This window comes from Pelobates fuscus, chromosome 7 (assembly GCF_036172605.1).
Source record: "Pelobates fuscus isolate aPelFus1 chromosome 7, aPelFus1.pri, whole genome shotgun sequence".
Taxonomy (NCBI): Eukaryota; Metazoa; Chordata; class Amphibia; order Anura; family Pelobatidae; genus Pelobates; species Pelobates fuscus.
The window spans coordinates 166591599-166605810 of record NC_086323.1 but is presented as its reverse complement, the minus strand read 5'-3'; the positions used below and the strand labels follow the sequence as shown (position 1 = coordinate 166605810).

Genomic DNA, 14212 nt, shown 5'->3' with positions numbered 1-14212 from the left:
GTCCTCCCACCCGTTGAACTTGAACAAAAACGCCATGGCGGACATGCACCTATCTATCACGGCCGGCGACGCTTGTTTAGCAAACAAGCGACACAGTACCCACAACAGCACGTCCACCCTCTGCCCTTGCGAACTGTCACCCCCTACCTGCTGTACCGCCTCGTCCCATTCTTTCCACACCTTGACATAGCCAGACCACGTGCTCGGCGCAAGAGAATTCTTTATACACTCCCCAAGCATGCGGTCCCGAGCTGCCACATCTCGCCAGGGCAAGCCTGCCCCTGTGCCAAAGCTTCCGGCGCCGCTTCCCGAAATCGTTCCCACTGAAAACGAGAAAGCGCATCAGCTACCACATTCAACATACCAGGGATGTGCCTAGCCCTAAACACCAAATTAGAAGACATACAAAGAAGGACAAAACGCCGCAGCAAACACAAAACAGGGGGGGACGACGCCGACAAACTATTGATCGCCTGTACGACCGCCATGTTATCTGAGTGAAATATAATATGCTTGTTGGATAACACCCGTCCCCACAAACTCACCGCTACCACTACCGGGAATAGCTCCAGAAACGCCAGATTTTTAATCAGCGAGCTTTGCCTCCAGGCCTCCGGCCATGGCTCAGCGCACCAGTGACCCCCCAGGTAAGCCCCAAAGCCTACGCTACCAGAAGCGTCGGTGTATAAACTAACAACCTCCCCTGATGCCGCCGGCTCTCGAAAAATCACCGTTCCATTAAAATCCCGCAAGAACCGGTCCCACACCATTAAATCTGCCTTCATATCCGCCGAAACCCTAATGTAATGCGACGGCAGCCGCACCTTACTCGTAGCTTGCGCGAGGCGCCTACAGAAAACCCTCCCCATGGGTATGACCCGGCACGCGAAATTAAGGCTCCCCACCAGCGATTGTAGCCCTCGCAGTGTCACTTTCTTGGCCCTCCCTACCGTGGCCACCAGCTCCCGCAGCCGTGACAATTTGTCCCCCCGGTAACCTGCATTCCCATTTACAGGAGTCAATTTCTAAGCCCAAAAAAAACTAAGGCACGTCGTAGGCCCCACCGTCTTGTCCTCCGCCAAGGGAACCCCTACTTTATGCGCCACCCACTGAAACACGTCCAATATCTGTTTACAGCGGTCCGAATCCCTCGGGCCCACGCAAAGAAAATCATCTAGGTAATGCACCACCGCACCCTCTGCCGATTCCGTCCGCACAACCCACTCCAAGAAGGTACTAAACTTCTCGAAATAGGCGCACGAGATCGAACACCCCATAGGCAGGCACAGATCAACAAAATATTCCCCTTCAAAACAACACCCGAGCAGATGATGGCAGTCCGGGTGTATCGGGAGCAGTCGAAATGCCGCTTCCACATCCACCTTTGCCATCAGTGCACCATGCCCCAGCCTCCGAACCAACTCGACTGCCTTGTCAAATGACGTATAAGAGACGGAGCTAAGAGCCGTGTCGATGTCATCATTCACCGAAGCCCCTTTTGGGTACGATAAATGGTGAATCAACCTGAATCTGCCTGCCTCCTTCTTGGGGACCACGCCCAACGGGGATATTCGCAAATCGGGCAATGGCGGTGCCGAGAACGGCCCTGCCATCCTCCCCAGTTGCACTTCCTTACTTAGCTTGTCCCTCACCACCTCTGGGTGTTCCCGCACTGACTTAAGATTCCCACATAACGTACCAGGTCCCCTAACTACGTAGGGAATAAAGAACCCTTCCCGAAAACCCCGCCACAAGAAAATAGCATCTTCCCTGTTAACGTATCGCCTTAGCCAAGGCAACATCGCGTCTATTTTCACCGGAGACGCTCCCAACGGGAGCTGCGGTGGCTGCCGCCCCTGCGGGCCCGCTTCCCCCGCCAGACTTACCCTTTTTGAAACAACGGTTGACACCGTGGGACCCCCCGCAGCCTGAGCATTCGTGCCGGAACCTGCAATTATTTCCCCATTTGCAATGTCCTTCGTTGAACATCCAACAGAAACCTTTCTTTTGCCCAGCCGACCCGGCCCCTGAGGCCGTGCCGGCTGCCCCAGGAAAGGGCGCCGCCTTCTGGGCCATCATAAGGCGCATCCATAACGGCAGGTCCATTTGGTCCCACCGCATGCTCGCATTCGCTGCCAGCCGCTGACGAAATTGTTCGTCGTACCTCCACCAAGCCAAACCTCCGTAGGTCCGGTACGCGTCACCTATCCCGTCCAAATAACAAAATAGTTCTGAGCAACGCCCCGGCGCCTTCTCCCCGATTACGCTAGCTAGAATGCAGAAGGCCCTCAACCAATTCCCAAAGGTCTTAGGTATCTTGCGATACCTCCGCCTTTTCTCCTCTTCCTCCTTTTTAGCATCCTTCTTATCCTCCTCCTTCAAGTCTAAAAACTCCTCTAGGGGAAGGAGGGAAAATATCTCCACAAACTCACCTTTCCATATCTTCTCCTTCACTTCTATTTTTAAATGACATCCGAGGGGGCCCGCGAAGGACACGTGCACATTCTGCCGCGCCGCATCCGGGACATCACCTACCTCCCGCTCTTCGCCCCCTCCTTCCAACCCAGACAAATCAGCCCCGGCTCTGGACTCACCTCCGCCATGCACGGACAGATGTGTAACCCCGAGCCCTGTAGCTATGTCCCGGCTACTCTCTCGTGCCCACACCTTCCCGAACTGCGCAGGCGACCCCTCTTTCCCAGACCAAGAATCTAAAAATGTTCTTAAATCATTCAACAACTGTCCTGGGTGTCGTGTGTGTGAGAACTCACCACTCGAACCTCTGGCCGTAACTGGCTGCAGAGGCGCTGTCCTTCCGTCCACCTTTTCAGGCACCGGAGAATCCCGTTGTCGCCGACTCCCATCCGCCTGGACTCGCCTCGAGACCGTAGGGGTATTGCTCCGAGACCTGTAGGGAGAAGGAAATCTGGGTAGTCTGTCCTGAACCTTCCTCACCCGCCTTTCCTCCCTACGTTCCTCCCAATCCTCCTCCGCAACGCTGCGTCTCGCAGGGCGACTGCCCTCACGAGATGATCCCCTCCACCGATCACTGAGCCTCTCTCCCGGCGAACCCGATCTTCTCCGCTGACTCCTCCTCATGCTATCCCTGGAATCACGCCTCCTGCAACATGAGCCTGCTAAGCTGCACCCGCTCCGCGCAGGTGATCCTTCCCTGCTCCCTGAACTCCTTGCTCTGCTCTTCGAAATGCTGCGCCTGACGCCAGAGAAGCGTCGTTCTGCTCTCCACTCACTCCCCGAGGCCTCCCTGTCATGAAGCTGACCCTGGGAGCGGCCAGATGGGCCCTCCCGCCTACCGCTGACATCCCTAACCAGCTTAACAGTTTGAGCACCCTGTCCCTCAACTGTCAGTGCCGAGCCTGGCCTCTCCTCGGCCGTCTGCCCCATGTCCGATTCATCTCCGCTATCCTGGCAGCCTGCCGTGTGCCCAGACCTACTCGCTTCTTGTGAGGTCCCCTTGTCCCTGCATCTGTCTCCCTGACCTGCCTCAGCCTGAGACGTCCCTGCCCTCACACTGCTGTCCTGGCCTCCCCCCACAGCTTGAGGGGCCGTCATACATCCGCCATCACCATCACACCCCTGCCCTCCAGCATTCGCACTAGTGGCTGACTCACCGGGACGTGTCCGCTTCGTGCCGCCGCTCACATGACTCCCAGCCGGCCTGGCCTCCGTCCCGGCCGTCTTCCGAGATCCGCCAGGACCGTTCCTCCTGCCAGCCGCGGAACCGCGTGGCTTAGATCCATCCGCCACCATGCGCTGTGCGGCCGTCCTCGCCAGGCCGCTGCCGCGCCCACCGGAGCGAGCCGTGCGCCTGCCTGGCTCTGTTGACCGGGCCTCACCCGGACCGTCGGTCACACCACATCCCGCCGAAGGGCTCCTCCTCCGCCGCGCTGCAGGCCCAGCGCCCGGGCTCAAACGCTGAGGTGGTCTCGTCCTCCTCGCCGGTCGACGGGCCGGTACCGCAGGAGCAGGCCCGGCAGTCCCCAACTGCTGATGAAGCCAATCCAGTCCTCTGTCCTTCACAGCTGCCCGAACACCATCCAGGATCTCATCTAGCGACGCCATAATCCTGCAGAAACGACAAAGAAAAGAACCTCGTCGACCTGACACAATTTACAGGTAAGAAAGGCTCTGGTTAAAATGGCCCCTATTCTAAAATGGCTGCTCTTTATACTCCCTGTCTCCGCCCCCAAGCTCCATTAAACTAATCCAACCCCCAAACACTAGCACCTGCCCACTTCCTGGCTCTGTCAAGGCCCACTCCTCCTACTGCGTTGTTCCATGGGCTTCATTCTCATAGTATAGGTTCTCTCTATAACGGCACCAATGAGATCTGAGTGTGGAGTAACCAGAGGGCAAGCTACTGAGCTTTTACTGGATCTGTTTTCTCATAAAGTTTTTTTCTTGTCTTAGAATCTCTGAGTCACCGTTATTGAAGTGCTCCCTATAATTAATTACTCGCGTTATCCATATGTATTAAAGACTGGTGTCAATTTGGATATTCAAGGACAATTGAAAATGGGCTGTAGCTGCTACCTTTGTTTTTGTTTAATTTTGCTTCCACTGTTCAGATATCGGATGCAACCGGTGAGCCCAACATATTTTCAGACTACGTGTTAGGCAGTATTGTTATATACAATTATATTATTCTGCTGGCTTACACAAACCTTTGCTTATCTTCACAGCGACTTGTCGAGGCTGCAGAGGAAGCACATTTGAAGCATGAATTTGATGCCGAACTCCAGGTAAGACTTTACCTTTCAATACTTATTCAAGCAGATTTTTTTTCCCCAGATTGGCTACTCTGGTCTAAATCTGAAAATGTCAGTTGATGTGAATGCACTGTGAATCAAAGTGAATATCACAATCTAGGATAAAAAAAAGTTGAATTGGAAACATTCTAGAATTCATCTATGATGCACGTTATTTTGGCCAAATAAATTTAAATTCAGTTTGAATTCCCAATAATTCACCCTTTAGTTAACAACCCATGTGAGATACAGTTAAATCAAAGGATTAGTAGAAGCCAGAAAGGAAACTACACTATGTTGCTCACATTCATTTCATGTATTGGTAGAAACTGCCATTATCTATTGTTATAGTTTTGATTGGTGCTGATTCTAAATTGTAACTATATTAGGACCCCTGACATATCAAGAGGGACATCCTAATGGGTGGACTGGTTGGGGGACAGGAAGGTTGTGCTGGGTTAAGGCTGGAACAGGGTGGAAGGGCTATGGGGGAATTTCCCCCCCATTTTTTCTTCCTTAAATAGCCATATCACCACAAAGTATTCATAAATGTATGCAATTGTTTGATGTGATGTGTTCGATGTTAACTCACAACGTTACGGCACAAGTCAGTAACAAGATCGGCACCTTTCGGAGGGTTTGGGAGCTATGGGAGGAATATGAACACTAGCAGGTAGGCACCGGAGTACAGGCTGGATAATTCCCTTTTGCACTACAGCTCAAGGGCTTATGGGGGGATGAGGGATGGGACCCCAACACACCGGTATCACGGAACTAATCATAGGAAATGTCACGTACTGCATCACAGCTCACTCCCGAGGGGAAGGCATCTTGCGTCACAGACCCGTAAAACACAAGGGATATACGCATATGGGTACATCCAGCCTAATGACTACACAGGGGGCAGTGTCCACTAGACACCCTCCTCCCCCCTTCCCCAAGCTAAAATACTGGGGAAACTGAAAGGGATCTTCAGAGACTCCATTACACCCCTTCTGGGCCTAACGACCAACTCAGCGACCAACACAACCAATCTCCCGGGAAGGCGAAATCATAGAGAGGTATGGAGGGTGAGAATACCAGTCCTCTGGATCACAAATTGCTGGGCGCTCTCAGGGAGCGACCGGTCGGGGCCGGGGCGTACAGCCATCAGGAGAGCCCCGGCGGAAGGCTTCCGAGGGAGGCGACCAGGAGAATAGATGCCCCAGATGGAAGGACGGGGGAAGGATGATATCCTAGGCAGGTGACCTACTTACTACCTGGGCTTGATGGGGAGGCTCACGCATAGCAGAGTTCCGCAATGACTAATCAACACGGCTGGATAGGAACACGGTTACTGTTATTGTTTATGTTTGTTAATTCTAAAAGTATATAAAACTGAAAAATGTTGACTTATTGTGCCAAAGTCAGATGGCAATGCTCGACATTTGAACTAACCACAACTTCCTTTCTGTAATAACATGTCGTGATTGCATGCATTGTGAATTGGCTTTTGCATAAGCCTCCTGCTACTATTTATGCTGCACCTTACGTCAATGCAAAAATAAAGATAAAAAAAATTCCTTTCCAATGCTTCACAATTACTAGTTTAGAGAATAAACTCAGAATGAGAGAGCCTACCAGAAATCAAAATATAAAACTAATTTGTAACAATAATGTATTTATTTTTAGTAATTAACATTATTGAATATTAATGGTATCCTGCTCTTACATGAATTAATGAGTCATTTAGGTTGTACAATTTTTTTATTATACTTTCATTGTAATTTTTCAGGCATGACCTAATTCCTTCATTATAGCAAAACTAAAAGGTCCAGGATCAGTGAAAAAGCTAAAAACGATGAATATTCAACTGGTTGGCCAAACAAATACACATTGCTGTTTTGTATTTCCTTGCAATGCATTGGGTACGCTCCAGCCACTTAATTGGTTAATATAGTAAAATGTCTGCAGCAGGTAATTCTCAAAGAATTAACTTTCACCCAATAAATACATTTAAAAAAAAGTTATTTCTAAATATTGCTCATAGTCTTTTACACCGGTCAGTAGATGCACACAGTTTGCCCAGATGCACTCAATTTAAAATTTGCATAATTATTTGCTCAAACATGAATTTAGTGCTAAATGCAATGACTGATTTAATCCCCGTGTGAGCATTTTTGAAATTCTAATTATGTAGTGGGAACATTATTGATACTACCGGTGTAGATTAACTTTATTCCTATATATTGACTGAAAACATACCTTCCACATATCCCTCTTTAAGAAAGGAAGTACACATTTTTGGACCCTACTTATTTTTCAGTAGTTAACATTTTTAGCCCATGTGAGTGTATAACATAACTTAAATATATTAATTAAAATGAATTAAATTACTAGTTGGTATTAATTGTTCTAAATTAATTTTTCAGTTACAAAAATGGCTATTATTTTGAGAAGTCACTTAAAAATATCTAGAGAAAAAATACTCAGGACCTCACTGTTTTTCAAGCATATTTATTGGAACATCCAGGTGCAAAGCAACATTTCGACCTGTGCCCAGGTCTTTGTCAAGCTTGAGAAAGACCTGGGTACAGGTCGAAACGTTGTTGTGCACCTGGATGTTCCAAAAAATATGCTTGAACCTTGCAACAGTGAGTGCCTGAGTATTCTTTCTTCACATTAAGTGTATGTGGGGAGTGCTGACCCTAACTTAGTGACTATCCTGTTTTTTGGTTGAGTGCAGCCCTTACTCAATCTTTTACTTAAAACTAGCTAAGCATAGCCCTTTCCCTTGTCTGCCCCTCTAGTCAAACCACCTAAAATCTTGTAATATTTGTAGCATTGGGAGCTAATCATAAGATAGATCTCCCCACCACTAAAGGATATCTCTAGATAATTTAGACATAGATACTTTTTAACTTCACTATATAGGGCATAAAGTTTGCAAAATATCAGCTAAAACAGCCACATTTTTAAGTCAGATGTTAAGACTATATTTTGCTAGTTGGTTGTAAACTCATTTTTTTTTAAATAAAAAGACTCACAGGAATATCAAACCCTCAATTTAAAGTGACTCTGTCAACTTAAACTTACAATTCTGCTATTGCTTCCTTTTCTCTTACTCTTTCAGAATGTGTTCTTCTTTTCTGATCTTTTTCTCTTTAAAACATAAGAAAAAGGTAGGGACTGTATTTTTTTACTCTTGATAAAGGCTGGAGCTTAAAGTGACACTCCACTGCCCAAATAGAAAAGAAATTAAATCACTGTGTAGTAGATATACACCACATGACAGCACACATGCTTTTAATTATGCATTTTTTAATTGGCAGTATATCTAAAAACCTCTTGTCTGCAGCATGTGTAAGCCCTTCTCACCTCACCCAGACTTTCTGTGGCTGTCCAATCACAGACGTCCCAATACAGCTCAATGAGAAGTCTTTGCAAGGCAGATTCTCTGGGCAATTGCTGCCTCTTGAGTTTAACTCCACTGAGCTAACCGAACCAGTAAGTAACAGAAACAGTATTCTTGAAAATCAGGGGGGGTGTAACCAGGTTATATTAGAAAAGTGTCAGTTTCTATTGATCTGCACTTTTTTCACAATTAAAAAAGAAGACACACTCTTCACACAAAATGCTTAAGGGATCTGGAGTGTCCCTTTAAGGCAAGGTCCACTGACTTCCTGGTTTTAGACTCTAAAAGCTAGCTGAGCATCATGGGAAATGCAGTCCAGAAACTATTTATGGTGTCAAGGTTAGCCATCATTGACCTAACCCAGGCATAGGCAACCTTTGGCACTCCAGATGTTTTGGACTACACCACCCATGATGCTTTGCCAGCACTAAGGGTGTAAGAGCATTATGGGGGATGTAGTCCAAAACATCTGGAGTGCCGAAGGTTGCCTATCTCTGTCCTAACCCATAGGCGTTACTAGTTACCAGGAACTCCTCAAGCTTCAGTCTAAAGCAAAGCTTAGCCCTATCCTAAGGCATGACTCTAGAAGTGATATATATCTACACAAATCTTACCAACTATGCAAGCCAACATGTCAGTGTAAATATAAGTTGGAAAAATATGTTAATTTGCCAGGTATTCAATGTAATTCTGCCTAGACACACTACCTAAGAAGTGGAGAATTGATACACTGCAGGTCAACCCCCTTCTGACTATCACATAGGGGGATCATCCCCTCTCCCTTGGTAGACTGCAGGGATCTAAAATCAGTATCAGGTGACAGCTTTGAAAATTAGCTTCTAGATTTAAAAAGAAAAACATATATATCCAATTGCCCTTCCACTACTTGTAAAGATCTGGGGATAAAGAACACCATACCTAAAGCTTCTACCCTATAAATGACTGTGTCTTACAACACTGGGATTAAAATATGTCTACTTGTGGACAAGTAGGCCAATTATTGACTTTTATTATTAACAAGTATACATAGGTAGACATTACATTGTACCTGTTCTGTGTGACATCATTTGTAAAATGTATTGTTTTTAAAAATTGTGTTAAAATGTTCATTAATTTAACAAAAATAATTGCCAAGGACATAATCAACCGAAATGCAAAAGTGTTAAAATATCCAAGCCCTTACAAGCTACAAGAATTTAATTTACAGAATAAAATCTTTCTTTATTTTTTTTAATTTTTCATCATCTGTGGGAAAAAAAAGCATATTCTGTTTCTCTCTTGAGCCTTCAAACTAAAGACTTAATTTTGGTTCATATAGCATTAATGTATTCTGCCTTAAGCCGTTTTCTCATGAATGTATAAATAATGATTGCTTTAATGCTATGGTCTACAGACTCAGCATGTATGTTTTTATTTTTTTTCCCACTAAATATTATTTTTTTTATTATTGAATGCAATTACACGTTAGGTTGAAAGAGGCAATTTAGTCCAACAGACATGTCTATTTTTGCAACTTTAGCTGTCTACTTAATTTGATCCTCATATGACCTAAAATGCAGATCTATCATTAGGCCTATTTACTGTTTTGTTATGTTAATTGTTGCTACTTTACTTTTTTTTTTATAGTTTTTGTTTTATTATTTGTTTTTTTTTTATAATATATTGGAGGGTTAAGTAAGTTTGTAAACATAACTTCCTTTTCAAGTTCCTTTTATTGATCGTACGTGACATTTTATTATAATACCAGAGAACTTCATGAATCAGGATTTTTTGGAACAATAGCAATTTGATAGATTTAGACTGCTTTTTATGCAGCACACTAGAAGACAATACATGTATTTGGTGGTTTAACCCCTTAGTGACCAGACCGTTTTTCAATTTTCTTACCGTTAAGGACCAGGGTTGGTTTTACATTTCTGCGGTGTTTGGGTTTAGCTTTAAAGGGACACTCCAGGCACCCAGAACACTTCTGCCCATTGGAGTGGTCTGGGTGCCAACTCCCACTACACTTAACCCTGCAACTGTAATTATTGCAGTTTTTTTTAAACTGCAATAATTACCTTGCAGGGTTAACTCCACCTCTAGTGGCTGTCTAATAGACAGCCACTAGAGGGCACTTCCTGGTTCCTAGCACAGGAAACCTGTGCTAGAGCGTCGCTGGATGTCCTCCCGCTGTGTGAGGACCTCCAGCGTCTCTTATTTCCCCAAAGGAAAGCATTGAAATGCATTTTCAATGCTTTCCTATGGGGAGCGCAAATGCGCACGCACGGCATTGCCGCGCATGCGCATTAGGTCTCCCCGGCCGGTGGACGGGATCAGTCTCGCCCACCGGCCGACGGAGTCAGAAGGAGGAGCGGCGCGGAGGGAGAAGCAGCGACGTGGGACATTGTCGCTGCCTCAGGTAAGTTACTGAAGGGGTTTTCACCCCTTCAGCAACCGGGGATTGGGGGGTGGGAGGGAGAGGGAGCCTGCAGTGCCAGGAAAACATATTGTTTTCCTGGCACTGGAGTTTCCCTTTAATTTCCCTTTACTATACCTACACATATTATATACTGTTTTTTTCGCCATTAAATGGTCTTTCCAAAGATACCATTATTTTAATCATATCAAATATAATTTACAAAACATTTTTTTTTTAAATATGATGAAAAAATAAAAACACACACTTTTTCTAACTTTGACCCTCAAAATCTGTTACGCATCTACGCATCTAAAACATTGATGCTAAATAGTTTCTAAATGTTGTCCTGAGTTTAGAAAGGCCCAATGTTAACATGTTCTTAGCTTGTTTTGGAAAGTTACATGGCAATAAGTACAAGTAGCACTTTGCTATTTCTAAACCATTTTTTCCCCCAAAATTAACGAAAGTTACATTGTAACACTGATATCTGTCAGGATTCCCTGAATAACCCTTACCACGGATATATTTTTTTAAAAGAAGACAACCTAAGGTATTAAAACTTGGGTATTTTGACTCTTTTCATGCAACCATTTTACCATCAATCTATACCAAATTTAAAAAAAAAAATAATAATTGGTGTTTTATTTTTACCCACATACAGTGCCTTGCCAAAGTATTCACCCCCCTTGGCCTTTTTCGTGTTTTGTTGCCTCACAACCTGGAATTAACATGGATTGTTTGAGAATTTGCATCATTTACAGAACATGTCCACAACTTTGAAGATGTTTTTTTTTTTTTATTGTGAAGCAAACAACAAATAGGACAAAATAACAGAAAAAGTCAATGTGCTTAACTATTTACCCCCTAAAGTCAATACTTTGTAAAGCCTCCTTTTGCAGCAATCACAGCTCCAGGTCGCTTTGGATAAGTCTCTATGAGCTTGCCACATCTTACCACTGGGATTTGTACCCATTCCTCCTTGCAAAACTGCGCCAGCTTCTTCAAGTTGGATTGTTTGCGCTTGTGAACAGCAATCTGTAAGTCTGACCACAGATTTTCTATTGGATTGAGGTCTGGGCTTTGACTAGGCCATTCCAACACATTTACATGTTTCCCCTTAAACCACTTAAGTGTTGCTTTAGCAGTGTGTTTGGGGTCATTGTCCTGCTGGAAGGTAAACCTCCGTCCTAGCCTCAAATCACGCACAGAGTGGTATAGGTTTTGCTCAAGAATATCCCTGTACTTAGCACCATCTTTCCCTCAACTCTGACCAGTTTCCCAGTCCCGGCTGCTGAAAAACATCCCCACAGCATGATGCTGCCACCACCATGTTTCACTGTGGGGATGGTGTTCTTTGGGTAAAGTGATGTGTTGGGTTTGCGCCAGACATAGCATTTTCTTTGATAGCCGAATAGTTCAATTTTAGTCTCATCAGACCAGAGCACCTTCCTCCATACATTTTGGGAGTCTCCCACATGCCTTTTCGCAAACTCAAAACGTGCCATTTTGTTTTTTGCTGAAAGTAATGTCTTTCTTCTGGCCACTCTGCCATAAAGCCTAACTCTATGAAGCGTACGGCTTATTGTTGTCCTATGTACAGATACTCCAGTCTCTGCTGTGGAACTCTGCAGCTCCTCCAGGGTTACCTTAGGTCTCTGTGCTGCCTCTCTGAATAATGCCCTCCTTGCCAAGGCCATGAGTTTTGGTGGGTGGCCGTCTCTTGGCAGGTGTGCTGTTGTGCCATGTTCTTTCCATTTGGTTATGATAGATTTGAAGGTGCTCCTGAGGATCTTCAAAGATTTGGATATTTTTTTTTATAACCTAACCCTGACTTGTACTTCTCAACAACATTGTCCCTTACTTGTTTGGAGAGTTCCTTGGTCTTCATGGCAGTGTTTGGTTAGTGGTGCCTCTTGCTTAGGTGTTGCAGCCTCTGGGACCTTTCAAAAAAGGTGTGTATATGTAATGACAGATCATGTGACACTTAGATTGCAAACAGGTGGACATCATTTCACTAATTATTTGACTTCTGAAGGTAATTGGTTGCACCAGAGATTTTTATGGGCTTCATAACAAAGGGGTGAATACATACGCACATGCCAATTTTCTGTTTTCTATTTCTAAAAAATAGTTTTATGTATATATTTTTCTCATTTCACTTACCCAACTTAACCTATTTTATTCTGATCCATCACATAAAATTCAGATTAATAAAACATTGAACTTAAGGCTGTAATGTAACAAAATAGGTAAAAAGTCAAGGGGGGTGAATACTTTTGCAAGGCACTGTAGCACTTTAAGAATACATGTACTGAGAACTTGAAGGGTTACTGCCAAAGAACACCACAAAATGTGTTCAGCAACATCTCCTGAGTACAGTGATACCACCCACGTATAGGTGTGTCAGGTTCTTTGGGGGCTAAAATACCTTATTTAGAGGGTGCGCATTCCAGTTTTCCAACTTGTAATTTTCACAATTGGTCATCATGCACCCATGTCCTATTTGGGACATTTTTGAAGCCGGACAATTATTATTTTATTATTTATATAGCGCCATCAGATTCCGTAGCACTGTACAATGGGTGGACTAACAGACATGTAATTGTAACCAGACAACTGGACGTATAGGAACAGGAGAGGTGGAAGGCCCTGCTCAATGAGCTTACATTCTAGAGGGAGTGGGTATAGTGACACAAAGGGTAAAAGTAGGGGTATGAAGTAGGTTGTTAGAAAAGTATTCAATGAGGGCTTAGTAGGTAATTTTTGACAGTTGCAGGAGAGGAGTCATGGGGTGGGGGATAAAAACCTGCTAACAATTTAATTAATATGCTTTCTTGAAGAAGTGAGTTTTCAATGATTTTTTGAAGGAGTGGAGACTGGGTGAAAGTCTTACGGAGAAGGGAAGGGAGTTCCACAGAAGAGGTGCAGCCCTGGAGCATTAGATGTGGGAGTACAGACAGAGGATATACGTAGGTCTTTGGCAAAGCGTAGGCGCCTCGAAGGGACATACTTGTGTATTAGGGAGGATAGGTAGGTTGGAGCAGCATTATGCAGGGACTTGTAAGCAAGCACCAGAATTTTAAATTGAGCCCTATATCTAACTGGAAGCCAATGCAGGGACTGACAGAGCGGGGAGGCATGGGAGGTGTGAGCAAACAGGAAAATGAGCCTCGACGCCGTATTCATTATAGATTGTAGCGGTGCAATCTGAGAACATGTAAGACCACTGAGAAGGGTATTGCAGTAGTCAAGGCAAGAGAGAACAAGAGCATGGACCAGCACCTTAGCCGCATCCGGGGTTAAATAGGGGCGCATGCGTGCTATGGTTTTGAGATGAAAGTGACAGGATTTGGCGATTGATTGGATATGAGGGGTGAAGGAGAGGTTGGAGTCAAAAAGAACACCCAGGCAGTGAGCCTGCGAGGTAGAGGTGATGGTAGTGCCGTTGACTTGGAGGGAGACAGACACGGGAGTAGTAACACTTGAGGGAGGAAAAACCAAAAGTTCTGTTTTGGAAAGGTTGAGTTTAAGGAAGTGAGCAGCCATCCAGTTGGAAATCGGAGAGAGGCAGTCAGAGACACGAGTCAAGATGGGTGGAGAGAGATCAGGAGAGGTCAGGTAGATTTGTGTGCCATCCACATAGAAATG

At 45.1% G+C, this 14212-nt stretch overlaps 1 protein-coding gene across 1 annotated transcript in view; it reads left to right on the top strand.

Moving 5' to 3' along the window:
* Positions 1 to 14212, top strand: part of CACNA2D3 (calcium voltage-gated channel auxiliary subunit alpha2delta 3) — an 868261-nt gene that overhangs the window by 236883 nt on the left and 617166 nt on the right. Inside the window, exon 4 of the mRNA XM_063428162.1 lies at positions 4704 to 4763. Within this exon, the coding sequence (XP_063284232.1) occupies positions 4704 to 4763 (60 nt within the window). The remainder of the gene's footprint in view (positions 1 to 4703; positions 4764 to 14212) is intronic.